Raw genomic sequence first — 27,850 nt, forward strand, 5'->3', positions numbered from 1 at the left:
CTCGGTTTCGTTTTGCTTTTGGATTCATTGCCTAAATTTGGGGTTTCATTGTGAAACGGATTGGGTTTGAAAGGTTGAATGAAAGGGTTGATGTTATGAGCCTTGATGCCGTCATAGCTTTGTTGATTGAGTGTTGAAATTAAAAATTATTGGTTTAATTGTAGAAGAGATTATGTAATTGTATTTGAATGTTTGAGTGTTATTGATTAATAGCTAACTGTTGATTAGTCATGGTGAATTAGTTTTTAATTGTTCGCCGTTAAAAGTATTGTGTGTTCCCCAAATGATTAACTTGTTATAATTGTTTTTTCTGATCCTCTGTTAATTTGTTTATGTTTGCATTTCTGATAGTTTGTATTAATCGGAGTAATTGAGTTTGGAATACCTTGTTTCTCGTTTTGGGTTCAATTTGTGTTAGTGTTTAAATGGATACGTAGGGCTGCTTAGCATGATTTTCTGGACTCGTTTTTAGACTAGGTTGTTTGTTGATTTGTAACCAATTCGTGGTAGAACAGAAATACATCTTACTGGATAAAAAAATAATTTATTAGTAAATTTTAAAAAATTGTATGGAAAATAATATGCAATTCTTTACATGTTTACTTATCGTGTACAATTAGATTGAAATCTTATTTGATTTTATTTTTTTCAAGTCAGTCACCTTGTGTAAAAAGTAAAGTTATTTTGTGACTGGTAAGCAAATTGATGGTACATATGAAGTACATTCATTGAATGAAAAAAAAAAAAGAATGATCAGTAAATTTTAAAATATTGTAGAAAAAGTAATACGCAATTCACTTATTTGTTTTTCGTGCTCTACTTATTTGCCTATTTAGTTTGACCTATTTTTTTCTTCAAGTCAGCCATACAGTACAAGAAATAAGGGTTGATCTTTGTAACAAATTCATGTTACATAAGAAGTGCATCAATTTGACGAAAAAAAAAGATTGATGGGTAAATTTTAAAAAATTGTACGAAGTAACTACTTCCTACATATTTGTTCATTGTGTTCCCCTTAGATTGAGATCTTATTTGATTTATTTCTTTTTAAGCCACATTGTGCAAAAAATAAGGGTTGTTTTTTTTTACTTGTAAGCAAAATCGTTGTAGTACAATGACAAAGATTAATCAGGAAATTTTAAAAAATTGTACAAAAAGTAATAAGCAACTCCCCACATATTTGTTCACTGTGTCCTACTTAGATCGAAATCTTATTTGACTTTTTTTTTTCAAGCTAGCCACCTTGTGCAAAAAATAAAGGTTATTTTTTGACTTGGAAGCAAAATCGTGATACATAAAAACTATATCTCATCGGATGAAAAAACAATTTATTAGTAAATTTTAAAAAGTTGTACGAAAAGTAACATGCAGCTCCTCACATATTTGTTCATTATGCCTCACTTATTTGCCTATCTGGTTTGACTATTTTTTTTCAAGCCAGCCTCCTTGTTTAAGCAATAAGGGTTGACTTTTGTGACTTGTAGTCAAATTTGTCGAACATAAAAAGTACATCCCTTTGGATGATAAAAAAAATTAACTAGAGAATTTTAAAAAATTATACGAAAAATAACAAACAACTTCAACAAATTTGTTCATTTTACCTCACTTAGATTGAAATATTATTTGACTTATTTTTTTTAAAGCTAGCCACCTTGTGCAAAAAATGAGGATTGTTTTTTGACTTCTAAGCAAATTCGTGATACATAAAAAGTACATCTCATTGGATGAAAATAATTTATTAGTAAATTTTAAAAAATTGTACGAAAAGTAACATGCAGCTCCTCACATATTTACTCATTGTGCCTAATTAGATTAAAATCTTATTTGACTTTTTTTTTTTTTCAAGTCAGCCACCTTTTACAAAAAATAAAGCATATCAGATTTCATGAATAACCATGGCTGACTTTCCCACGTAAAAAGAAGAAAGCATGGGAAAAGCGGAAATGATGAGGGAAAGCCAAAGAGTGCAGAAACGCATAGAAAAGAACTGCGATGGATAGCAGAAGTTTTTACTATTATTATATTTTAGAAAGAGAGAAGTCTCTTCCTTTTATACAAAGAGAAAGAGAAGAAAGTCTAGGTTAACGTACTAACGAAAAAAAAAACAGAAAACAGTTTACACAGTGGTTACGTGGTTACAGAGATAAAGATAGCCATGCCATTGCAAATTCGTGGTACATAAGAACATTCATTGGATGAAAAAAAAAAACATGATTAGTAAATTTTAAAATATTGTACGTAAAGTAATACGCAGATTGCCACTTATTTGTTCTTCGTGCCCTACTTATTTGCCTATCTAGTTTGACCTATTTTTTTCTTCAAGTCAGCCATACAGTACACGAAATAAAGGTTGATCTTTGTAACTTATAATGAAATTCGTGTTACATAAGAAGTGCATCCAATTAGACAGAAAAAAAAAGATTGATTAGTAAATTTTAAAAAATTGTACGAAAAGTAACAAGCGACTCGCTACATATTTGTTCATTGTGCCCCACTTAGATTGAAATTTTATTTGACTTATTTTTTTTTTCAACTCAGCCAGCTTGTGAAAAAATAAGGGTTGTTTTTTGACTTGTAAGCAAAATTGTTGTACATAAGAAGTACATCCATTGTATGACAAAAAAAGATTGATAAGAAAATTTTAAAAAAAAATTATGAAAAGTAATAAGCAACTCCCCACATATTTGTTCATTGTGTCCTACTTAGATTGAAATCTTATTTGACTTTTTTTTTCAAGGCAACCACCGTGTGCAAAAAATAAAGTTTGTTTTTTGACTTATAAGCAAAATCGTGGTACATAAAAAGTATATCTCATTGAATGAAAAAAAAAATTATTAGTAAATTTTAAAAAGTTGTACGAGAAGTAACATGCAACTCCTCAGATATTTGTTCATTATGCCTCACTTATTTTTCAAGCCAACCTCCTTGTTTAAGTAATAGACAAAAAAAGATTGATCAATAAATTTTAAAATATTGTACGAAAAGTAATACGTAGATTCCCATTTATTTGTTCTTTGTGCCTTACTTATTTGCCTATTACTTATTTGCCTATTTAGTTTGACTTATTTTTTTTCTTCAAGTTAGCCATCTAGTGCAAGCAATAAGGTTGATCTTTGTAACTTATAATGAAATTCATGGTACATAAGAAGTACATCCAATTAGACGAAAACAAAGATTAATTAGTAAATTTTAAAAAAATATACGAAAAGTAACAAGCGAATCCCCACATAGTTTTTCATTGTGCCACACTTAGATTGAGATCTTATTTGACTTATTTTTTTTTTCAAGACATCCACCTTGTGCAAAAAATAAGGGTTGTTTTTTGACTTGTAAGCAAAATCGTTGTACATAAGAAGTACATTCATTGGATGACAAAAAAAGATTGATCAGGAAATTTTAAAAAATTTTACAAAAAGTAACAAGCAACTCCCCACATATTTGTTCATTGTGTCCCACTTAGATTGAGATCTTATTTGACTTTTTTTTTTCAAGCCAGCAACCTTGTGCAAAAAATAAGGGTTGTTTTTTTTTTACTTGTAAGCAAAATCATGGTACATAAAAAGTACATCCCATTGGACGAAAAATAACATGCAGCTCCTCACATATTTGTTCATTGTGTCTCACTTATTTGCCTATCCAGTTTGACCAACTTTTTTTCTTCAAGTCAGCCTCCTTGTTCAAGCAATAAGGGTTGATTTTTGTGACTTGTAAGCAAATTTGTGGTATATAAGAAGTACATTCATTGGATGACTAACAAAAATTGATAAAAAATTTTAAACAATTATACGACAAATAATACGCAACTCCCCACTTATTTGTTCTTTGTGTCCCACTTATTTTCCTATATAGTTTGACCTATTTTTTCTTCAAGCCAACCACCTAGTGCAAGCAATAAAGGTTGATTTTTGTAATTTATAATGAAATTCGTGGTACATAAGAAGTACATCCATCAGACAAAAAAAAAGATTGATTAGTAAATTTTAAAAAATTGTATGAAAAGTAACAAGTCACTCCCCTCATATTGTTTCATTGTAACCCACTTAGATTCAGATCTTATTTGACATATTTTATTTTAAGCTAGCCACCTTGTGCAAAAAATAAGGGTTATTTTTGTGACTTGTAAGAAAAATTGTTGTATATAAGAAGTACATCCATTGGATGACAAAAAAAGATTGATGTGAAAATTTTAAAAAATTGTACGAAAAGTAATACGCAGCTCTCCACTTATTTATTTTGTATGCCCCACTTGTTTGCCTATATAGTTTGACCTATTTTTTTTCTTGAAACCAGCCACCTAGTGCAAGCAATAAGGATTGATTTTTGTAACTTATAATGAAATTCGTGGTACATAAGAAGTATATCCTATCCCATTATATGCAAAAAGAAAGATTGGTTCCCCACTCATTTGTTCATTGTTCCCCATTTACATTGAGATCTGATTTGACCTATTTTTTTCTTCAAGCCAGCCACCTAGTGCAAACCATAAGGGTAGATTTTTAAAATTTATAATCAAATTTGTGGTATAAAACAAGTACATCTCAAATGATGATAAAAAAAGAAGATTGAGTAGTAAAATTAAGAAATTTGTACGAAAAATAATACGCAACTTCCCATGATTTTTGTGACTTTTAAGAACATTGTTGGTACATGAGAAATATATGTCATTGGATAAAAAAACAAAAGATTGATTAGTATATTTTAAAAAAATGGTACAGAAAGTAATATAAAGTTCCCCATTCATTTGTTTATCGTTCCCCACTTAGATTGAGATCTGATTTGGCCTGTTTGTTTCTTCAAGCCGACCACCTAGTGCAAACAATAAGGATAAATTTTTGTAACTTATATTAAAATTCGTGGAACATAACAGGTACATTCCATAGGATGATAAAAAAAGATTAAATAATAAAGTTCAAAACATTATACGAAAAATAATACACAGCTTCCCATGATTTTTGTGACTTGTAAGCAAATTCGTGGTACATAAGAAATAGATGTCATTGGATAAAAAGCAAAAGATTGATTAGTTTATTTAAATTTTTTTAACAAAAACTAATATTTAGTTGCCCTCTCATTTTTTCATTCTTTCCCACTTAGATTGAGATCTGATTTGGCCTGTTTTTTTCTTCAAGCCAGCCACCTAGTGCAAGTAATAAGAGTAGATTTTTGTAACTTATAATCAAATTTGTGGTACATAAATAGTATATATATAAAAAAGATTAAATTGTAAATTTTAAAAATTTGTATGAAAAATAATACGTAGCTCCCCATGATTTTTGTGACTTTTAAGAACATTGTTGGTACATAAGAAATATATGTCAATTGATAACAAACATAGTATATTTTAAAAAATGGTACAGAAAGTAATATAAAGTTTCCCACTCATTTGTTTATTGTTCCCCACTTATATTGAGAGTTGATTTGGCTTGTTTTTTTCTTCAAGTTGGCCACCTGGTGCAAACAATAAGGGTAAATTTTTATAACTTATAATAAAATTTGTGGAACATAACATGTACATCCCATAGGATGACAAAAAAAAGATTAAATAATAAAATCAAAACATTGTATGAAAAATAATACATAGCTTCCCATGATTTTTGTGACTGGTAACCAAATTTGTGATACATAAGAAATAAATGTCATTGGATAACAAACAAAAGATTGATTAGTATATTTAAAATTTTTTTACAAAAAGTAATATGCAGTTCCCCACTCATTTGTTCATTGGTCCCCACTTAGATTGAGATCTAATTTGTCTCGTTTTTTTCTTCAAGCCAGCTACCTAGAGCAAATAATAAGGGTAGATTTTTGTAACTTATAATCAAATTTGTAGTACATAACAAATACGTCCCATGGGATGATAAAAAAAAAGATTAAATTGTAAATTTTAAAATTTTGTAGGAAAAATAATACGTAGCTCCCATTGTTTTTCTGACTTGTAAGAAAATTCTTAGTGCATAAGAAATATATGGCATTGGATAACAAATTAAAGATTGATTGGTATATTTAAACAAATTGTTTAAAAAGTAATATGCAGTTCCCTACTCAATTGTTCATTGTTCCCACTTATATTGAGATCTGATTTGTCCTTTTTTTTTCAAGTCAATCACCTAGTGCAAATAATAAGTGTAGAATTTTTGTAACTTATAATATAATTTGTGGTACATAAAAGGTACATCCCAAAGGATGATAAAAAAATTAAATTGTAAATTTTAAAAATTTGTATGAAAAATAATAGGTAGCTCCACATGGTTTTTCTTACTTGTAAGAAAATTCTTGGTACGTATGGATAACAAACAAAGATTGATTAGTATATTTAAAAAAATTGTACAAAAAGTAATATGCAATTTCTCACTCATTTGTTCATTGTTGCCCAATTACATTGAGATCATATTTGGCCCGTTTTTTTCTTCAAGTCAGTCACCTAGTGTAAGGGTAAATTTTTGTAACTTATTATCAAATTTGTGGTACATAATAGGTACATCTCATAGGATGATAGAAAAAAGATTAAATAGTAAAGTTCAAAACTTTGTACGAAAAATAAAACGCAGTGCCCCTTGGTTTTTGTAACTTATAAGCAAATTCGTGGTACATAAGAAATATATGTCATTGGATAACAAACAAAAGATTGATTAGTATATTTAAAATTTTTTTACAAAAAGTAATATGCAGTTCCCCACTCATTTGTTCATTGGTCCCCACTTAGATTGAGATCTAATTTGTCCTGTTTTTTTCTTCAAGCCAGCTACCTAGAGCAAATAATAAGGGTAGATTTTTGTAACTTATAATCAAATTTGTAGTACATAACAGATACGTCCCATAGGATGATAAAAAAAAAGATTAAATTGTAAATTTTAAAATTTTGTAGGAAAAATAATAGGTAGCTCCCATTGTTTTTCTGACTTGTAAGAAAATTCTTAGTGCATAAGAAATATATGGCATTAGATAACAAATTAAAGATTGATTGGTATATTTAAACAAATTGTTTAAAAAGTAATATGCAGTTCCCCACTCAATTGTTCATTGTTCCCACTTATATTGAGATCTGATTTGTCCTTTTTTTTCAAGTCAATCACCTAGTGCAAATAATAAGTGTAGAATTTTTGTAACTTATAATATAATTTGTGGTACATAAAAGGTACATCCCAAAGGATGATAAAAAAATTAAATTGTAAATTTTAAAAATTTGTACGAAAAATAATAGGTAGCTCCACATGGTTTTTCTGACTTGTAAGAAAATTCTTGGTATGTATGGATAACAAACAAAGATTGATTAGTATATTTAAAAAAATTGTACAAAAAGTAATATGCAATTTCTCATTCATTTGTTCATTGTTGCCCAATTACATTGAGATCATATTTGGCCCGTTTTTTTCTTCAAGTCAGTCACCTAGTGTAAGGGTAAATTTTTGTAACTTATTATCAAATTTGTGGTACATAATAGGTACATCTCATAGGATGATAGAAAAAAGATTAAATAGTAAAGTTCAAAACTTTGTACGAAAAATAAAACGCAGTGCCCCTTGGTGTTTGTAACTTATAAGCAAATTCGTGGTACACAAGAAATATATGTCATTGGATAACAAACAAAAGATTGATTAGTATATTTAAATTTTTTTTAGAAAAACTAATATTTAGTTCTCACTCATTTGTTCATTGTTTCCCACTTAGATTGAGATCTTATCTAACTTATTTGTTTTTTCAAACCAGCCACCTTGTGTAAAAAATAAGGGTTGTTTTTTGACTTGTAAGCAAATTCGTGGTACATAAAAAGTATATTCCATTGGATGAAAAAACAATTTATTAGTAAATTTTAAAAATTTATACGAAAAGTAATACGCAACTCCCCACTTATTTGTTCGTTGTGCCCTACCTATTTGCCTATTATTTATTTGCCTATCTAGTTTGGCCTATTTTTTTGTTCATGCCACTCACGTAGTGCAAGCTAAGAGTTGATTTTTGTAACTTATAATGAAATTCGTGGTACATAAGAAGACATCCCATTAGACGAAAAAAAAGATTGATTAGTAAATTTTAAAAAATTGTACGAAAAGTAACAAGCAACTCCCCACATATGTGTACATTGTGCCCCACTTAGATTGAGATCTTATTTGACTTTTTTTTTCAAGCTAGCTAACTTGTGCAAAAAATAAGGGTTGTTTTGTGACTTGTAAGCAAATTTGTGATATATAAGAAGTACATCCATTGGATGACTAAAAAAGATTGATCAAAAATATTAAAAAATCATACGAAAAGTAATACGCAACTCCCCACTTATTTGTTCTTTGTGTCCCATTTATTTGCCTATATAGTTTGACCTATTTTTTTCTCCAAGTCAGCCTGCAAGCAATAAGGGTTGATTTTTGTAATTTAGAATGAAATTCGTGGTACATAAGTACATCTCATTAGACGAAAAAAAATAATTAGTAAATTTTAAAAAATTGTACCAAAAGTAACCAACAACTCTCCACATATTTTTTTATTGTGCCCCACTTAGCTTAAGATTTTGTTTAACATATTTTCTTTTTCAAGCCAGCCACCTCATGCAAAAAATAAGAATTATTATTTGACTTGTAAGCAAATTTCTGATACATAAAAGTTACACCCCATTGGATGAAAAAAAAAATAGTAAATTTTAAAAAATTGTACGAAAAGTAATACACAGCTCCCCATTTATTTGTTTTTTGTATCCACTTATTTGTCTATCAAATTAGACCTTTTTTTTTCAAGCCAACCACCTAGTGCAAGCAATAAATGTTAATTTTTGTAACTTATATTGAAATTTGTGGTACATAAAAAGTACATCATACAAAATTATTAGTAAATTTTAACACAAATTTTTAATTGTGAATTAATAATTTGGTTAATATTTAATTAGTATTTTTTATTATTATTTATTAATGTTATAATTTAAAGTTGTCATCATTCAAAATTTTTAACACAAATTTATTATTGTGAATTAAAAGTTTAGTTAATGTTTAATTAACATTTATACTTATTGCGTGTTAATTTTATAATCTTTGATTTGTCATGGTTGAAAACTTTTACATAAATTTCTGATTGTGAATTAACTTTTTGGTTAATGTTTAATTAGTATTTATATTTATTCTGTGTTAATGTTATAATCTTCGGTTACCTTTTAACTTTTTTTCTTGTTTTTTTTATTAATTCTCAAATTATGTCATTATTTTATATTTATTGTCAACATTATTGTTTTATTCTTATGTTTGTATATATTTCAAATTATGTGATTATTTTTTATTTATATTTTTCTAAAATATTTTCTATTTTAACTTTTAATTGAAAAAATATTTAATAGTATTGAAAATAATACCGACTGTGTTTTTTATTGTAAAATTAATATTTTTATTTCTATTTTTTCAAATTATGTTATTATCATTTATTTTTACTTTCTCAATATTTTATATTTTAAATTTTATTACAAAAATCATGTTGCAGTGATATAAAAAAATTACTGTGAATTAAAATTTTGATTAACGTTTAATTAGTATTATATTTATTATGTGTTAATGTTATAATTTTTGGTTAACTTTTAACTATTTTAATTTTTTTATTAACTTATTTTTATATATTATTTTCAAAATATTATTATTTTATTTATTTAATTTTTCAAGTTATGTTATTATTATTTATTATATTTTTTAAAATATTTTTTATATTAGCTTTTAATAGAAACATATGAATTGAAAAAAAAATTGACTATGTTGTTTTAATGATAAAAATAATATTTTTATTTATATATTTATATTTTTCGAGAATTAAGTTATCATTATTTATTTTTACTTTTCAAATATTTTTTATTTGAACTTTTAATATAAAAATTATATCTCCAGTGGTACTAAAAAAAATTATTTCATTTTAGTTTTTTTTAATTATGTTATTATTATTCATTTATATTTTTTAAAATATTTTTTATTTTAACATATAATAGAAAAATATGTCAGGTTATTGAAAAAAAACATTGATTATGTTGTTGTTATGGTAAAAATAATATTTTTATTTCTAAATTTATATTTTTCAAATTACGTCATTGTTATTTATTTTTCTTTTTATAAATATTTTTATTTGAACTTTTAAGAGAAAAATTATGTCTGCCATACTACATTTGTTTTAACTTTTTATTTAGATTTATATTTACATAAATATGTACTATGACAAAAAAAAAACTTACATTTACTTTTAAATAAATATAAATATTTTTTTCATAAATGTCTATTAGATAATTATGTGTCATAAAAATTATTAAATAAATGATAAAGTAGGTAGACACATGTCAAGTGAAAAAGACACTGATATGTTATTAGGCAACGATGTCTGATGATGCGGAGTATCTTAAAATTTCTCTTTTTAGTTTATTCGTGTATCGCGTTTGTTTGATGTTTGAAAACTTCTTTAATGATGGTTTCAATTTATATATATAAATTATATAATAAATTATGACTACTTTAGTCATTTAAATGTGAAAAGGGACGAGGATGATGATGATGAATATTATGATAAGTATAGAAACGTGACAAAGCGGATATATGAATAGAGACATAGCACATATATTTATTTTTATCCTTATATCCAATTAAAAAAAATTAAATATTACTCATATCCACCCAATTTTCCGCGGGGCAAATTTATTTATCATCAATAATCATCATCTTGTTTAAGTCTTTTATCTTCTTTCAACTACAATTTCAATCTTACTTCACATATTAGTGTCAGATCCTTCAAATAAAACTACTCTTTTATATTAAAAATACATAAAAATTAAAAGTATTCCATTATCTTGAAACTCGATAATTTATGTATTTATCTTTTTCTTTCATTATAAAAAAAGTATTATAATAATTGTTGGAATAAAAAATGTTATTAAACTTTAAAATAAATATTTTAAAAAATAATTATAAAAGCAAATAATTTTAATAATCTTATTATAAATAATTACTTGTTGTATCAATATTTTTTTTATTACAAATGATCACTTAAATTTTAAAAAATAACTATTTAAAAAATAATGTCGAAAATGTAAAGGAAACAAATGAAAGGGATTATGTGTCGTATTTTATTGAAAAAAAAAATACATAAATATATACAAAAGAGAGTATCTATAATTAGTACATACAATCTCTACAATTATGTTATTATTCCTATAATACTGCAAAAATGTTACTATAATTCAATTGTTTTAATAAGGTTTAATTACTCGGATGATATCCACTTTGGTTGGTACATGTGTCTCAATCTGGTACCCCGCTTTTAAACAAATGTCAATTGCATCCCAACTTTTGAAAAAGTGCTTCAATTAGGTCCCTTTCAGACAGAGCTGACTAACGTCGTTAGTCAACATGCCACGTGTCAATATGTGGTTTTTTTTTATTTTTTTAATGTTTCTTAATGTTTCTTAATTTTTTTTTAATTTTTTGAAAATAAAAATAAAAATGTCACGTGTCAGGTCCCTATGTGTGACACATGGCACTGCAATGCCACATGTCAGTGTCACTATCAGATCTCATTGTGTTGATTTTGATTTAGTTCCCATATCTGTCTTTTTGTTCAATTTAGTACCTACTTGTGTGTATCTGATTCAATCTTGACCTAATTTTTTTAATAATTAAAATTCATTTTTTATAAAATTAAAAGTAATTAAGTATACAATTCTTACAAAAATTAAGTATTTGATATATATATTAAAATTTAGTGGTAAAAGTCATTTTATTAAGTCATTTTTAATCAAAAAAAATTAGTATAATATTCAGACAAATAGAAATTTTGGTTTTAAATTAGTAAGAGACAATATTATTCTATTTTGGAAAAAAAAATAATTAACAAAACATGAGTACTTAATAAAAAAGTAATTAATAAAGTAATATGTTAAAAAGTCATTTTTAATAAAAAAAATATTAGTAAAACATTTCATACAAATAATAAATTTAGTCTAAAAAATATTAGTAAAACAATATAAATATTAGTACTTAATTTTGCAAAAATATTTATACTTAATTAGTTTTAATCTTAAGAAAATGGATTACAAAAATATTTTTCTTATTAAAAAAATTGGGACAAAATTGAATCAGATACACATAAGTTGGTACCAAATTGAAACAAAAAGACATATATAGGGACTAAATCGAAATCAACACAATGGCATATGATAGTGACATTGATACGTGGCATTGACAATGCCATATGTCACACACAGGGACCTGACACATGGCATTTTTAATTTTTTTTCAAAAAATTCAAAAAAAATCTTTAAAAAATAAAAACAAACCACAGACTGACACGTGGCACGTTGACTAATGACGTTAGTCAACTCCGTTTGAAAGAAACCTAATTGAAGCACTTTTTCAAAAGTTGGGATGCAATTGACAATTTTTTAAAAGCGGGTACCAGATTAACACACTTGTACCAAAGTGGTAATCATCCAAGTAATTAAACCTTTTAATAATCAAATATTTTCTCATGATTTAATTTCTAACACTCCCCCTCAAGTTGGAGAGTGAATACCAAGAACTCCCAATTTGCGCTTCATGGTAAAGAAAGCTTATTTTCCCATTGGTTTAGTAAACACATTAGCAAGTTGTTCAACGGAAGGTATATATTTTGTTGCAACTGAAACATCTTGAATCTTATCACGAATGAAGTGTCAATCCATCACTATGTGTCTAGTTCTTTCATGAAATATCGGGTTAGCCGCAATGTGTAAGGCGACTTTATTGTCACAATACAACAACGTCAGTTTAGGATGCAATATCCGTAAATCTTTCAACAATGCTCGTAACCAAGTCAACTCACAACAAGTATCAGTCAATGCTCTATATTCTGCTTCTGTAGAGGATAGAGAAATTGTCTTCTGCCTCTTTGTTCACCAAGAGATGAGGGAGGATTCCAAAAAAACACAATAACTTGTAGTTGATTTTCGAAATACAGGGCAACCTCCCTAATCTGAATCGTAGGAAGCGTGCAAAGATAAATTATTTTATGAAGGAAAAAATAGACCTTGACCTGGATGATTCTGTAAGTATCGCAGCACATGCATTGCAGCTTTCATGTGAGGCTTGCATGGAGCGTGCATGAATTTGTTTCGAGATCATATAACTTGTAAGCCTTTTGGCCAAGAGGATAACAAAAAAAAAACATTTTTAGGCACGAGGAGCAAGCTTCTGAGAAACATGAACATTAGCAGTATAAGCAAGACATCCAAAAACTTGAATGTGTGAATAAGAAGGGATTTTACCATATAGGTGCTCAAAAGGTGTCTGACGTGATAGAAGAAACGTAGGCAACCTGTTAATAATATGGATAGCAGTGGAAACACATTATGCCCAAAAGTGTAAGGAAATATGAGCTTGAAAATGAAGGATGCGTGTTGACTCAAGGATATGTCTATGTTTACGATCGATAACTTCGTTTTGTTGTGGTGTGTAAGTGCAAGAATGTTGGTAAGTTGTTCCTTGTTATGTAAAAAAATCTTGCATAGAAAAAAAATTATCTTCCATTATCAACCCAAATATTGGCTATATTCGTATTAAAATGAGTTTTAACAAAAGAGAAGACATTGATAAGGAGATGTTGAGTTTCACTTTTATGATGCATGAAAAAAAATCCAAGTGAAGCAAGAAAAGTCATCCACAGCAGTCAAAAAATATTCTGAACCAGAAAAAGAAGGAACTTTATATGGTATCCAAATATCACAATGGAGTAATTCAAAATGTTTAATGGAAGAAATTGAGCTGTTTGAAAAAGGAAGGCGTGTCTGTTTTGCAAGAGTACAAACATCGCAAATTTTGTTTGATTCTAAAGAGAGGTTTAACAAAGTTTTAGCCATGAGATCTAATCTAGATGGAGATGGATGTCCTAGTTGTCGATGCCATAAGGTAGTAAAAGTGTTTGAAGGAGGAGATGACTCGGTGACATGGGTTGCGAGTGATGGAATGAAAATTGACTTATTTGATGTCATTGCAACCAAGTAGTAGAGTTCATCCTGTTGTTTACTCAAACCAATTGCCATTCTCATTATCAAATCTTGTAAAATACACCCAGAAGGAAAAAGAATGGAGATAATAGGGGTCTGGTTACCATTTGGCATAACAACTGCTGGTAAAGAAGTATTTTTTTTACCGTTGACAAGCAAGGTTGGTGAAGAAATAATGTGATCAGTGGCCCACTATCAATAATAAGTTTGGGTGGTGACAAACCTGAAGGAACATTGGCGTTGTTAACCTTAGGATTAGCTAACGGAGATGATGCATTACCCTGCATAATAGACAAAATTTGTTGAAGTTGTAGTTCAGTTAATTCATGTTAAGTTTATAGAGAAGGTTTCACTAAGGAGAGTAAACACCAATGAGACCTGAGTCCAACCACATAAAGCCTTGACACCACTCTCAACCCAAAACCTTAAGGCAATGGGTTTATGGGTCTTTATCCTTATATAGTGCTCTACTTTCTCCTTTCTAGCCAATGTGGGACTTAGACTCACACTTGGATTCCTAACAATTCATTCATTATGGACTACAACTGCTGCATCAGTGAGGTCATTCTAACATTATTTGCTGAAAATTGACTATTCCCATTTGGCTTAGAATAAGCATTATGGGTGACTTCATGCCTTGGGTGTTCAAAAGGATAATTGTGTAACTTCCAGCATGTTTCTTTTGTATGATGATCTCTATCACAATGAGAACAATGCATCGACTTTCAATTAGATTAATTAAGACGTGAAAGAGGACCTTGTTTGCGTCGAACAGCAAGGGCTGTTGGTTCATTCTTTTGAACAACCATGGTTGAAGCTTCTATTGTGTCACGTGTGGTGCCCAAATGTCATTATTTTTCTTCTTGAATGATGGAATAATAAACTTGTGTAACATCAGGCAATGAATTCATTAAGAGAAGTTGGTCACGAGTAGCATTCAATCCCATAAGAAATTGCATCAATTTGCACCTTTTATTGTCTACTCCACAAGTGCAGGTTGCATTATTATAGAAGTCTAACTCATCCATAATTTCTTTTAACTTTGTGTTATAGGTTGCGACTGTCATTTGATATTGAGCCAAGCAAGCAATGTCTCTCTCAATCTGAAAATTCAATGGTGCATGACTTTGAGAGAAGCGATTTCGAAGATCTTTCCAGACTTCATGAGCAGTGTCATAGGAAATAACACTATCTACAATATCAGGTGTCAAAGAATTGAAGATCCAAGATAATACCATGTCGTTGCATGTTTCCCATGTTGCATATTCTTCTTAGTTGTCTCCCGCAGAGGGTGCCTTGAGAGTTCTATCAACAAGATTCAATATGGATTTTGCATTTAAAAAGATGATCATGACTCTATGCCAAGTCGAAAAGTTCTTTCCATTTAGAGGTTTCGAAACAAGAATCACTTTTGGATGGTCAGAATGATTGAGAGTATAAGAACTACTGAAATGTAATTCTTTTACATTCGTTAGCCATGGAAACATGGATAGGAAAAGAAAAAAATAAATGATTGAGCAAGCATGCTCCTGATACCATGTAAAGGAAATAAATTAAAGAAATTATGTGTTGTATTTTATTGAAAGAAAAAACACAAAAATATATACAAGAAAAAATATTTATAATTAATATATACAGTCGATATATAGTTATGTTGTTATTCCTATAATACTTTATAAACATGTAAAATTATTCCTATAATTCAACTATATGTAAAATTATTCCTATAATTCAACTATTTTAATGATTAAAATATTTTATCATAATTTCATTTGTAACAGAAAAAAATATGTAATAGAAAAATAACTTAAGAGAGGAATATCTTTTATTAATAATATAAATATATACCTCTTAAACATTCACTACAAGACTATTTTCTACTTATAAAGAAATATATAACAAACAAACTTTTGTTATGTTTTAACATAATATATAAATTTGTACTGAACAATTCTTTTTGAATCGGGTATGATTGAGCTGTAATAATTTGATTTTAGTAGATTTACAGGCCTAATGCTAAATTATTACTGACATATTAAAGCTGTTAAATATGTAATAAAAAATTGTAAATCATGATTGATATTATTATAGGGAAACTTTCATCACAAGATAAGAAAGAGGGTAGTTAACTCCATCGTCAACTCAATTCCACGATCTTGTTGAAGAAAATCCACTTGGTCAGGGGCCAAACAATGTCCTATGGTTCCCACAAACCCCTTTTCTTCTCAACGGATCTCAAACCCTGAAACCATGTCACAGAGTATCGAAAATGAAGCTTTGTCGCCACTTGGCAGCGATCTGAAGTGCGATGGGTACGGCTTCTTCTTTGTCGTTTCATCCGTCTTGTTCGTTCTGTATCTTGCGCTGCACGCCAAGAAGAGCCTCAACAGCCTCTGTCGTCGAGGCTCCTATGTTGTCGTTTCCTATTACGCCGTCCTTTGGCTCGTCACGCTTTTAAACCTCGCATGGTCTTCTCTTCAGGTACACCACGTCGCATCTTTCCTTTTTTGTATATATTGTTTTCTCTTCTGCTTCGATGATGCTGATTTGAGAAGTCTCTGTAATTTACACTATCAATTAGTAAAAAATCATGCTACGCTTGATTTTAAGACAATTATCATACTCTGTCTGATATTAAAATGGTTATTCCGATGAGCATTTTCCTTTGGGTCTCACTTTTTAATACACGGCTTTTATGAAATTATGACACCCTTTCAAGTTCGTGGTGCATTTTTTTTTTATTGAATTTTTTGTGGGATGCGTATGGGAACACATCCATTGATTTTCTGGCAGCATGAGTTTGGCTATTTTGTTTCTACTCCTCTCTTTCAAATTCAACAAATGGCCGTTCTCTGCAATACGAATAATGTGAGGGGAAAGGGGAGGGGATTTCCACATATTAATTAGTCTTTGCTGAGTGAAAGCTGGGAAGAGTGCTTTTGAAGTCCAACAGCATGTTAGAAAGAAAAAAAAAACTAGCAATAAATGGTAGCACATAGAAAAAGCACGAGACAACCAGTTCTATTTAAAGTGTTCAATTATCGAGAGTGTTTGCGAAGCTGTGATCTCATGAGTGTGACGAGAGTACCAACGGTTCCGGTCATATAGGTGTTCATTGGCTGGGGTCCAACCTCAAGGTTGCCGTTTACTTCAGAACAAAAGAAAAAATAGAAGAAGTGGCAAGTGCTATTTAATTGTGCCTGAATATATCATACATAATAGTATTGTATCATGAGGTAACTATGAATGTGACTTTCATTGCTTTTGTTACTATGTGGCTTCTGCACTGATGCTGAAGACTTGTTTCCAGCCACAGAACTTTACGAACTTTAAAAATCTGCATTTAAGTTTTTCAGCTACGGGCTCTGTTTGCTTTTGAGTCCAGTGGGTAAAAGTAATCTGTATGGGTGCAAAATCTACGGCATAGCTTTTCCATTTCCTTGTGTGCTCCTATGCAAAGTTTGATTATCACTTTAATTTATTCCCATTCAGTTGGCAGTACGATTTGTACCTTCCCTTCTTTTAGCCCTTCAACTCTTTCTTTTTTTTCTTAAGCAGGCATGGCAGTGCTCTCAAGGAAAGGAGGTTGCATGGAATCTGCTGTCATTATTTACAGCATCTGGTATGCTGTGTCTAGAGATAAGCTTGATAGCTTTCTTACTGAACGATAACTATATGAATGGCATGGAAGCTCTTGCACACTCTTTCATTGCATCAGGAATTATTGTCTGTATGGATACCCTTCTTAAGGTGAGTTGGATTTTCATTCACATTAGTTGTATACATGCATGTACTATGTACTTAATATGTTTTGTAAAATATAAATGGATTTTTGTGACTGAATGGTGTCTCGACTTGCTTATTCTTTGTTGGTTTCATATAACTTTCCCCTTTATGAATAGCATTTGATTTTCTTCCTACCCGTTACTGGTTTGTCTCTTGTTGTCAATGTAATTTTGTCTTAATGTACATCGCAATTGCAAATATAACAGCTCAGGAAAGTAGTCAATTGCCGAACCATTATTCACTAATACCAGCTACATTGATCGCTACCAATAGTGCAACCTTCTTTGGAGAACTAACGGGTACCACAAACACAGCTCTATGGAAAGTTTTGCAACATGAAACATAATAAACAAAAATTGCCTTTGAAATGATAAGTGAACTTGTTTTGGCAGTGATTTTACGTTTCTATTACTTGTTCTTATGTTCATGGGGGACTACTTTTTGTAATAACTATTAATCAGTCTCCTTCTGCAGCGATTGTCCGTGATCCAAATTTCCAAAATTCATGTTGAGTTATCCACTTCCCTTTTGAGAGTTTACTCAAAAATGTTTCTGAGCCTATTCTTTTTGTCATACTGCTGAACTCAACTCCATCATTCTATGGAAAAAGTCATTTGTATTTTATATAATGTTTTTAACTGACAAAGTGGGAAAGGTGGCTGTTATTTACTAAAAGAAGTTCATAAGCTCCCAAATTTTGGCAGTATTAGGCATCTATCAAATTTCTCTGAATTGAAAACCCTCAGGCATGTAGCCTCGCAAGTTTTTCTTAATTTTTGATAGGAAGTTTGTGTATGGATTAATGTGGTTTCATCACCCTTTTTAACTCCCATATCCTAATTAATAGTGGTCTATCACTTCCACGTTAAATTTTGCCTTATGGTCTGACAGATGTAACTTATTCTCTCTTAATTGAATGCTGGCATGTAGTATTGTATATTTTTTAAACTGTAATATATTTCTCTTTAATCACATGATATGTCAATGGGGTGCTTTTAACTGCGGGGAGTTCAATCATTAATTTCAATTGGAAGCTTCCTTTTAGACCACTTCAAAATATTAGCTACAATTGTGACACAAGATTGAGAGGGGGGATAGCATGCTATGAATCTCCTGTGGAAAAAGTTTTAGCACAATGCAAGACTGTTCGGCTAAAAGATGTCCTAGTGAGGATTCAAATATGGTATTTTAATAAATGAGGAAATATTATTCTCGGATTGTAACCATAAGTAACTAATTATATATCTGCATAAATGTATTCAATGTAATTTTATATCTCCAATACGTTAACGTACAACTGAAACTTTGCTCGCTTCACCCGTTAGATGTATGATGTATCAGATAGGAAACAATAAATTGTTCCAGTTATATTAGGAACACCATTTTATTGTTTTAGAATTTTATTTGTCATTTGATTTAGGTTCTATGCTGTATCTGGTTTCTTTGAGGATGACTTATCTTTGATATGTAACTTTGCCATTCTATTCAATATGAATTTTAATTTGCATTTTCTTTCCTAAACAAAAAAAAAATGTGGTGGTTTCAACTTACAATGGTTTTCTATTTATTTCTGTTTCTCGTTGCATAATATGATACGAGGCACAGTGTCAAGTCTTCATTGTTCTGTAGATGTTAATTACTCAAACTGCTTTTAACTGTCATCGCCTTTTATGCATTGTTTCGTGGTATGTCTTCTGCTGATTAAGCATTTCCTTATCAGGCAATATATGTTTTTGGATTTGGGGTCCCATTGTTCAATCGACATGTTGAAAGAGCTCATACAATCAAGTGGAGTTTATGGATAGTGCACAAGTTATTGCTTGCTGCAGCTTATGGTTTCATTTTATTTGCACATTTCTCCAAATGGAGAGAGAAGCTTCCACGTGAGTATAACTTCTGACAGTGTGTTGATAGCTGCTTTGTGCACGTAGAATGGCATTCACACTTTCCAAATGAGGAAACATAAAAGTGATATTAGTGTATCATTGATTACAACATCTGTTTAAATATACATTAGAGACAACTTTTTGCCAAACACACTAATTCTGTTACCAGTTATATTCCAAAAGATTCATTTTCGTTCATCTTTGCAGCAAGACCAGCTTTTTACAACTATGTTGCTGTAATGTTTGTACTTAGTGTGATTAGCCTGTTTGCTTGTGGACTAGCTGGAATTGGCATTGGACTCGGCAATTGGTAACGCTATATATCTTCTTTTCAATTAGAACTTAGAAGTGGTACTTAATTATCATCTCGATAGCTTAAACAATGAATAACAGATAATGCTTCTCATCTGCAGGTTGTATGATCTCACTGCGCTTTGTTATCACTCTTTGTATCTTCCATTTCTTTATATTACTTTTCTTGCAGATTTCTTCCAGGTAAACATTTTTTGTTATTTACTGTTTCTTTTTTGGTTTTCATAATATATGCATGAACATTCATATTATGTGCTGCAGGAGGAGGATTTCCTTCTAGATACTGCATATTATTCCGAAATGAAAGATGCTGGATTCTTTGATGCCGACTGAGAATAATTCTTCAGAACCGACAGGCATATTTTGTGTGTGCATTATTGTAAATATTGGACTCTGCTCCGTCATATGTTGTATTGTATGATCCTCCTGCCTGTGAAATGCTTTTATAGGAACAGTGCTTTCATAACTCATCATATTAATACTAACCAACATACTAAGTAACGAGCTCGTTCATGAAAACCAAAATAAGCTCCAAAATCCACATAGCATTTAAATATCTTTCTGAAGAATAGGTAGTGCCTCAAGCTGTCATCAGCAACTTCATTTTTCAATTCTTAACGACGTATTTAAAGTTCATAATTTTGGTAAAATCTGGTCAATGTCTCCATAACATGATATACAAATAAACATAAATTAGCCTCTGCATTTTATATTTTATCATAAGCACCTTTCGATGGATAGCATTTTGCATTGCGTGGCTTTAGGTTTTGGAGAATGTTGGTTCGCATTCAAGGGTAGTAAAGAACTGTCGGGGAGTTATTTATAGGCTGATTTTTTTTCCCAATGAATAAATCTTTCATAAAAAATGCAAACTTACCAGCTTTATTATATTTGATGCATTCAGTAACTACTTTTAGCAAGACTCTCTAGTCAACCGTTCAATTCTTGAAATATCTAAAATAGTGTCAATAAAAAAGTATATTTGCGTGGCTTTATGTTTCAGATAACGAACGCTGCTAATTTAAAAAACTATTCTAGCAAAAAAGAAATGCATAAATTGGTTAAAAGAAGTGCCATGTAGGTGTTGGTTATGTGAAATGAAAGAAAAAGGGATAGATATTGGATTAATAGCTTTTTGCGGTTCAAAGCTAATTTAATAGCTTTTTGGTGTTCAAAGTTAATTTAATTATGTACCTTGTTGTGAGTCGTAGACCTCTTTGCCCTTCCACTAAACCTAACCCATGTGTCGATCGACTTGGTCCCGGCCCATACCCTAGTTTGAGTCGTGGTCTCATCCATTCGATGATGGCCCAGTCAGCCATGCTACACTTCCTCGAGACCTGAGACTTTCTCTGTGGAGCATTGGACGCTAGCGAAAAAAGTTAGCAAATATTTCATTTCTCATTTAATCACTAATCACGTTCACAAACGACATCTGTGTTGCGTAACTACTTTTTCTCACACACTATTTATTTTATTGGTTAGTCTCTTTATTTTAAAAGGAAGAAAATTCTTGGACCGTTGGTGCAGCTGAGATATTCAATAAAGAGGAGAAGCAAGGGATAGTTCGGAGACCAGACTCCTGTCATTACTTCTGGCAACCCTCAAGTACAACTAGCGAAACAACATTGAATTACATGGGACCATGGTGCATGTAACATTACCATATGATGTTTTACAATTCTAGCCTAGCCCAAAGAACCGTTAGCACTAGACGTGCAACAAAAAATATCTTTTATTTTCATAGTTGAAATATTTATACTGTGAGGCTGAACGGTAAAAAGTAGAAAAGTTCAGTGCAAATTTATTCTTTTAAAGTTTCATTATTTCTTGTCAAATTGCTTAAAACTTTTTATCAATTTTGACTAGTACTGTTTAAAGACAAGGAAGTAAAGAAAATGTAAAAAGGAAAACTTTATTTCACCTCGTCTCTAGTCATTGGATGCCAATTTAGGATATAAATGACGAAATTAATGGCAGAAGATAAACAGTGGCACACTCCCATAGGGGCTTTGTTCAGTCACTGCTTAGGCCTCCCCACTCACCCCTGTTAGGCTTTTACGAGTCCCTATGAAACTATTTTCCTTCCTTGATATAGGGTAAAGAAAAAAAGAGGAGCGCGATTAGAAACACAACTATTTATTTACATTATTTTTAACCACATTAAGTGTGTCAGACTGAAATTGCAAAAGTACAAAAAGCATTCACAAGCCGACACGAAAGGAGGCCAACCATTATCCCACCGTTTACACATTACACAACTTTACCATCTCCTCTCCTCCCCTGTGTTATATTTTGTCCTCATATTCTCATCTCATCTCACACACTCTGTCACGCACCCACCATTCCCCTTCTTCTCTCTCTGCTCTAGCATGTATAATCCCTTTCTCACAACAACATTGCTCTACCTCATCGTCTCCTAAAATGGCTGCTCTAGCTCTTGCACTGCTTCTTTTGGCTTTCACTGGCACTTCAAGTATGCTTCCAATTCCTTTCTCTTCTACTCTTCCTTCTCAAACTCAAGCTTCAAACTTTTACTTCTTTTTTTATAGTTTAAACACCCTTTCCATATTTTCACCACTGGATCTATGTCTCTCCTTTCTATTTTTTCACGAAATCTTCAAAGACCAGACTTTATCCTAGCTAGGGACTTGTTCAGTCATGCAAGAGTGTGCCATTTCCACATTTCTTAACACTTTTGATGTCCTAAAATCTTACCTTGCTAGCGTAGATTCTTTTGTTTTGGCACTCCAAAATGAGTCCTGCCATGTATACCTTTATTCCTCCAAGCCTTTATTTCCTCTCCTAAATCTAAACCTTTTCTTCTTCTTTCACACTCGTTGTCTATGCTCATCACTATGCTCACTGATGTATTTAAACTGTTACTGTTACAGGTGCAACTTGGTGCGTTTGTAAGGATGGAGGCGACGCGATCCTGCAGAAAACATTAGACTATGCTTGTGGAGCTGGTGCTGACTGTAACCCTCTCCATCAAAATGGGCCTTGTTTCCAGCCCAACACCGTCAGGGCCCACTGCAACTACGCCGTCAATAGCTACTTCCAGAAGAAGGGTCAAGCTCAAGGGTCCTGTGAGTTTGCAGGAACAGCCACTGTTACTGCAACTGACCCTAGTAAATCCTCAATCTCTATTTTCTTTTCCTTTTCTTACCATATTTTCCTTTCATAAAAAAACAACACAATAGCTGACCCTTTTACCTGTTTCTCTCTTTCTCCTTCTTGGTGACAGGCACTGGTGGTTGTGTCTACCCTTCAAGTGTCAGGTATGGATTTCTTCCACTCTCATGTTCTTCATTCTCAAACTTCCTATTTGTTGTTCCTTTGGTTTAATACGTTTTTTTTTTTCCTTTTCTGCTTTAAGTTATAACGTGGTTGTCTGATTTTGAAAGATGGCGATGTTAACTTTGATATTGAACTTTCGCTTTTTTTCTTATCATCATACATAATAAAAAATAATCCGGGTTAGGGCACTTGCTTATATTATTATGCTATTTTATCTATAAAAGAGTTATTTGGTTTGCAATAGGCATATTCGCTGCGTGGTAGGTTACTAGTGTTTTTTAGGGTTTAACAAAGTGCAATTGATGAGGTTATTTCGTTCACCAATTAGGTTAATTTTTTTTAATAAAGTAACATTTATTCTTTAATATATATACCAGATTTATGATGAAGGAAGGAATTTCACATTCGCTTTTAATGCTTTTTCACTCTTTATTTTTTTTTTGATACTAAAGTGAAAGGAGTACACCCGTGCCGAGCTCACTTTTTATCATAAAAGAAACGGAGAAAAGTTGAAATTCAAATTTTGTCTTTTAATCATGATAAAAGAAAATGTGAAAGTAGTGTAGAAAAAAAAACATAAATAAAAGAAACATTAATCAGATATTTATTCAAGTAAACCCTACTTTTTGGAGTATATATATATTTGTTGAAAATGAAAACTGAGGAGTGTAGTTGAAGGCAAAAAGATGGAACTAAGAAAATAAATTAGTGGGTACAAGCAGAATAGGGTTTATAATCTTTAATTTTGATTTTAAATATATTCCTTATTAAACGTTCGTTTTAATTTGGTCTTGACAATATCGTAATTTCATAATTGGGTCTTCATCTCATTACTTGTTGATGATTATAGCCGTTGAAGCGAGACATCTAACTTTAGAAGTTAAATATGAAAGATGCTTGAATAATTGGGATCCGATGCTCCAGTAAAGTTTGAATCTTTTTCAAATAAAAAATCTTGGACATTATGATTGTGAAATGACAAGTTTGTCCCAATTGGACGATCTTATCCTCAGCTTTTTCGCTTTAGCAGTTTTGGAAATAAAGAAAATAAAGGAGACGGAAATGCCCTTATTTATGTGTATAGTAAAAGGTAGGTGGAAGACAGTAGTGTTTGGGTGCTTAACAGTGAGCATTTTTGTTTATTTATGTGTGGGAGAATTTTTGTTTCCATATTTCATGATCAAGTTTGAATTTTTGATGATGAATGATGACGGTGAAACAAACGCCACATGGAGAACATTTGCTTCGAGATCTGGGCCATCAAACTTTTAAAAAAGTGCATGTTTATGACCGTTCTTGCCCCATCGTTTTCGATAGTTTAACCCTGGTCTGTTTCTTTTTTTAACCTGGAAATTTGTGAAAAGTGTGCTTTTTTATCGTTCTAAACAATACCAACGACACTGTTATACCACAGTCAATTTGGATAACAGTCTTGGTACTTCCATTATTGTCTGTCAACTGAAGGGGAAAGGACGATTGTTTTAAAAAGCAAATCTCATGAAAGATTTTATCTGTTGTGGAATATTCTTGAATGTTACTATTAAAAAACCATAATTTCGTTCTTGTTGGAGTCAATATCAACTTAAAGAAAGTAGAATGTGGATGATTTCATTTAGTTTTATTAAACCTTATAATTTGTAAAACTTGCTTATTTATCATGGTCCTAGATCTTACTGGTAGTTAGGTAGTGTGTTTTTTGTTTCTGTTGTTTTGAGACACAGCATGTGGGTTGAGCATTGATTGATTCCTTTGTTTGTGTTATCAGTGCTGCAGGCACTGGTACAACTCCCGTGACAACTACACCAACCATGGGCACCACTCCCACCACTGGAACCCCGTCAACCGGTACCGGGACCGGCACCGGAACCACCACTGGTACTACTCCATACAGCACCACACCTGGAGTATTAGGAGGCATTGGCAGTGGCATGGGACCTTCAGGATCTGGCATGAATGATGAGAGTCACGGTGGTGTTAGACTAGTGCACTCTGGTTTCTTCTTGATCACTCTCTTCTCTTCCTTCATGATCTTCTGCTGGGGCTGAGAATGTAAGAGCAAAATGCTCAATGTCACTGTATTATTGTGAATGTTATTTTTCTAGGTGTTGAACTTGGGGACGTTGCTTTTTGGACTCTTGAAATATCTTTCTCCACCTTCCTCTAGCTATTGGGTTTTTGATTTATTAATTATTGAATTTGGCAACACTTTCACTCTACTTGTTCTTCTTAGGTCCTTTCTACTCTGTTCCAAGATTTACACAACGTTGTCAATGAGATGGTTCAAACCATGAATTTTCAAAAACCGATGCTGGATTTTGAAAGAAGTGGCACACCAAGATTAGTAATGGGATGATATATAAAAATCATGTCAATTTGAAGCCATGAATTTCGCTCTTTCAATTAACCTAAGAAAAACATGCCATGTAATTAAGAAGCAGATTAATAGTGCCAGATACTAAGTTTTTTATTGACTGTGGTCTTGTTGTAGTCAAATAGTGTGGTCCTTGTAATTGAAATGTTGGGCTGTATAATGGTGAAAGGGAAAGGACGACAACGTATGGCAGCAGTGAATAAGGTGTTTGTGGAAACATTAGGGTAAAATTGAGCATGAAAAATCCATGGTGATCACATGGAAAACCATTTTTGAATTCGTCTTTTTTTAAAACTCTTATCAGGGTGGTTCCTGAATAACACTTATTGCTTAAATAATATGATGTTTGTCTTCCCAATATGCAAGGTTGTGTTTGATGCTTGTTGTGTTGTGCGTGTAATGTTGTCTATCACAGCCTTTCTGATTGTTTTTCTTGTATTCCCCACATGTCGAGCACATGGGTTGCTAATTCACTTGTACCTTTCTTTTCTTCGTTCAATTTTTAATCACGTTGTCAATTCTTCCCCAGCTATATATTACTCACTGTTTTTTCCTTGTGTTATGTTAATACCACATTCACAATGTGATTTAATGTAAAATAGTCGGTGTCATTCGATGGAAATTAATTTATGCTCGCTGGCCACAGTTCTACTCAACAAATATTACTTTCACAATAGGTCACTAATGATAACACCAAATATTTATTCCATATTTTATTTTATTTTAAGTCAAATAATACTTTATTATTTATTGTATTCATATTATTATATTTATTAAATAAATTGATAAGAGTAAGTATTTAGAACTATTATATTTATTAAAAATATTTAATAAAAAGTTCAACTTTAAATAAATATTAATATAACATTTATATAAATAATAAATTTGGTGATAATTTAAAAAGATACAACATTGTTCTATTTAAAAAAAAATACCACTATAAAAATTGAATTCATTACAAGACAATAACATGTAACACTATTTTATCACATGACACACCACAAGTGTTATGTTTCACACCACAATATTTGATATGTGGATATCAAAAAAACTTTACAAAAAACATTAAAAAAGAAAAAATAACCAATTGATATGTCACATGTCTTTCGTAAAATACTAAGGAAAATTAGTTAATTGAATCAATTTTTAAAAAATAATGACTTCATTGAAACAAAAAAGTAAAGGAGACCTACTTGTAATTTTTAAGTAACTAAGCATATCTTTAATATTTAATATTAATATGGTAATTATATATTATTTTTACTTTTTTAATCAATAATTAAACTTTAATATTTTATTTAAATAACTATATTTTACTTATATATTATAATTTTATTTTCTAAATATTTTACTTATATTGAATTACTATAAAATAACATTTTAATTATAATAAAATAATAAGTATGGGCATTTTGACTCCCAATGCATGAGGATAAAACAAAATTTTTAGATACGTGTTAAGATAGATAAAATACTTTGAAATAAGACAATGAAACTCTCGTGACCTATCCAACCATAGAAAATATAATCATTTCCTATTCAGATTTTAATTAAAACTATTAATGTTAAAAACATAAAATATTTATTAGTGTAATTAAGACAATTAAAGCTATTTTTAATTAAGATAATTATATATTTTAATCACACGAATTAATTTAATAATATATTTAATATTCAATATTAATACGGTAATTATGTGTTACTTTTATTATTTATTCAATAATTAAACTTTAATATTTTATTTAAATTATTATATTTACTTATATTTTATAATTTTATCTCCTAAACACTAATTTCGATATTGTAGTATTGAATTACTATAAAATAAAATTTTCATTATCATAAATATATATTTTTTCTTTAAAATAAAGTTAAAACATGTTTTATACTTTTAGAATCAATAGTTATATTTAAGATTAAAAAAATAATCTTCACTCTTTTCTTTTTCTATGAAATATAGAATGCTTTAAGTCCTTACAAATATTATGTTGTATTTATTTTTTAGATATTAAATTCTAGGTTATGATATATTAGAAAATAATTTTTACAATAATTTAAAATTATAATATTAAAATTAATATTTAAAATAAATCTTGGCATATAAGTAAAATACATAGCTAAAAGTGGTATATATATAATTACCTATATAGTTATATCAATAATATATACACTTTTCATTTTTTTAATTTTCCTTTTTTAATTGTTACTTTT

The 27,850-nt window shown here is 30.3% G+C and overlaps 2 protein-coding genes across 2 annotated transcripts; both read left to right on the plus strand.

Annotated features, from left to right (window-relative positions):
* The first annotated feature begins 16,095 nt into the window (after positions 1 to 16,095).
* On the plus strand, positions 16,096 to 20,469 carry LOC114177690 (protein CANDIDATE G PROTEIN-COUPLED RECEPTOR 2-like). The gene is made up of 6 exons (XM_028063149.2): positions 16,096 to 16,465; positions 17,543 to 17,734; positions 19,491 to 19,653; positions 19,864 to 19,966; positions 20,070 to 20,151; positions 20,230 to 20,469. The coding sequence occupies exons 1-6, from the start codon at positions 16,184 to 16,186 to the stop codon at positions 20,299 to 20,301; spliced, it is 894 nt and encodes a 297-aa protein (XP_027918950.2). The 5' UTR covers positions 16,096 to 16,183; the 3' UTR covers positions 20,302 to 20,469.
* A 1,703-nt stretch (positions 20,470 to 22,172) lies between these two features.
* LOC114177691 (PLASMODESMATA CALLOSE-BINDING PROTEIN 3-like) lies at positions 22,173 to 25,484 on the plus strand. The gene is made up of 4 exons (XM_028063150.2): positions 22,173 to 22,444; positions 22,863 to 23,099; positions 23,216 to 23,249; positions 25,034 to 25,484. The coding sequence occupies exons 1-4, from the start codon at positions 22,393 to 22,395 to the stop codon at positions 25,311 to 25,313; spliced, it is 603 nt and encodes a 200-aa protein (XP_027918951.1). The 5' UTR covers positions 22,173 to 22,392; the 3' UTR covers positions 25,314 to 25,484.
* Positions 25,485 to 27,850: the final 2,366 nt, after the last annotated feature.

This window comes from Vigna unguiculata, chromosome 3, assembly GCF_037176805.1.
Source record: "Vigna unguiculata cultivar grain cowpea cultivar isolate G323 ecotype 2 chromosome 3, ASM3717680v1, whole genome shotgun sequence".
Lineage (NCBI taxonomy): Eukaryota > Viridiplantae > Streptophyta > Magnoliopsida > Fabales > Fabaceae > Vigna > Vigna unguiculata.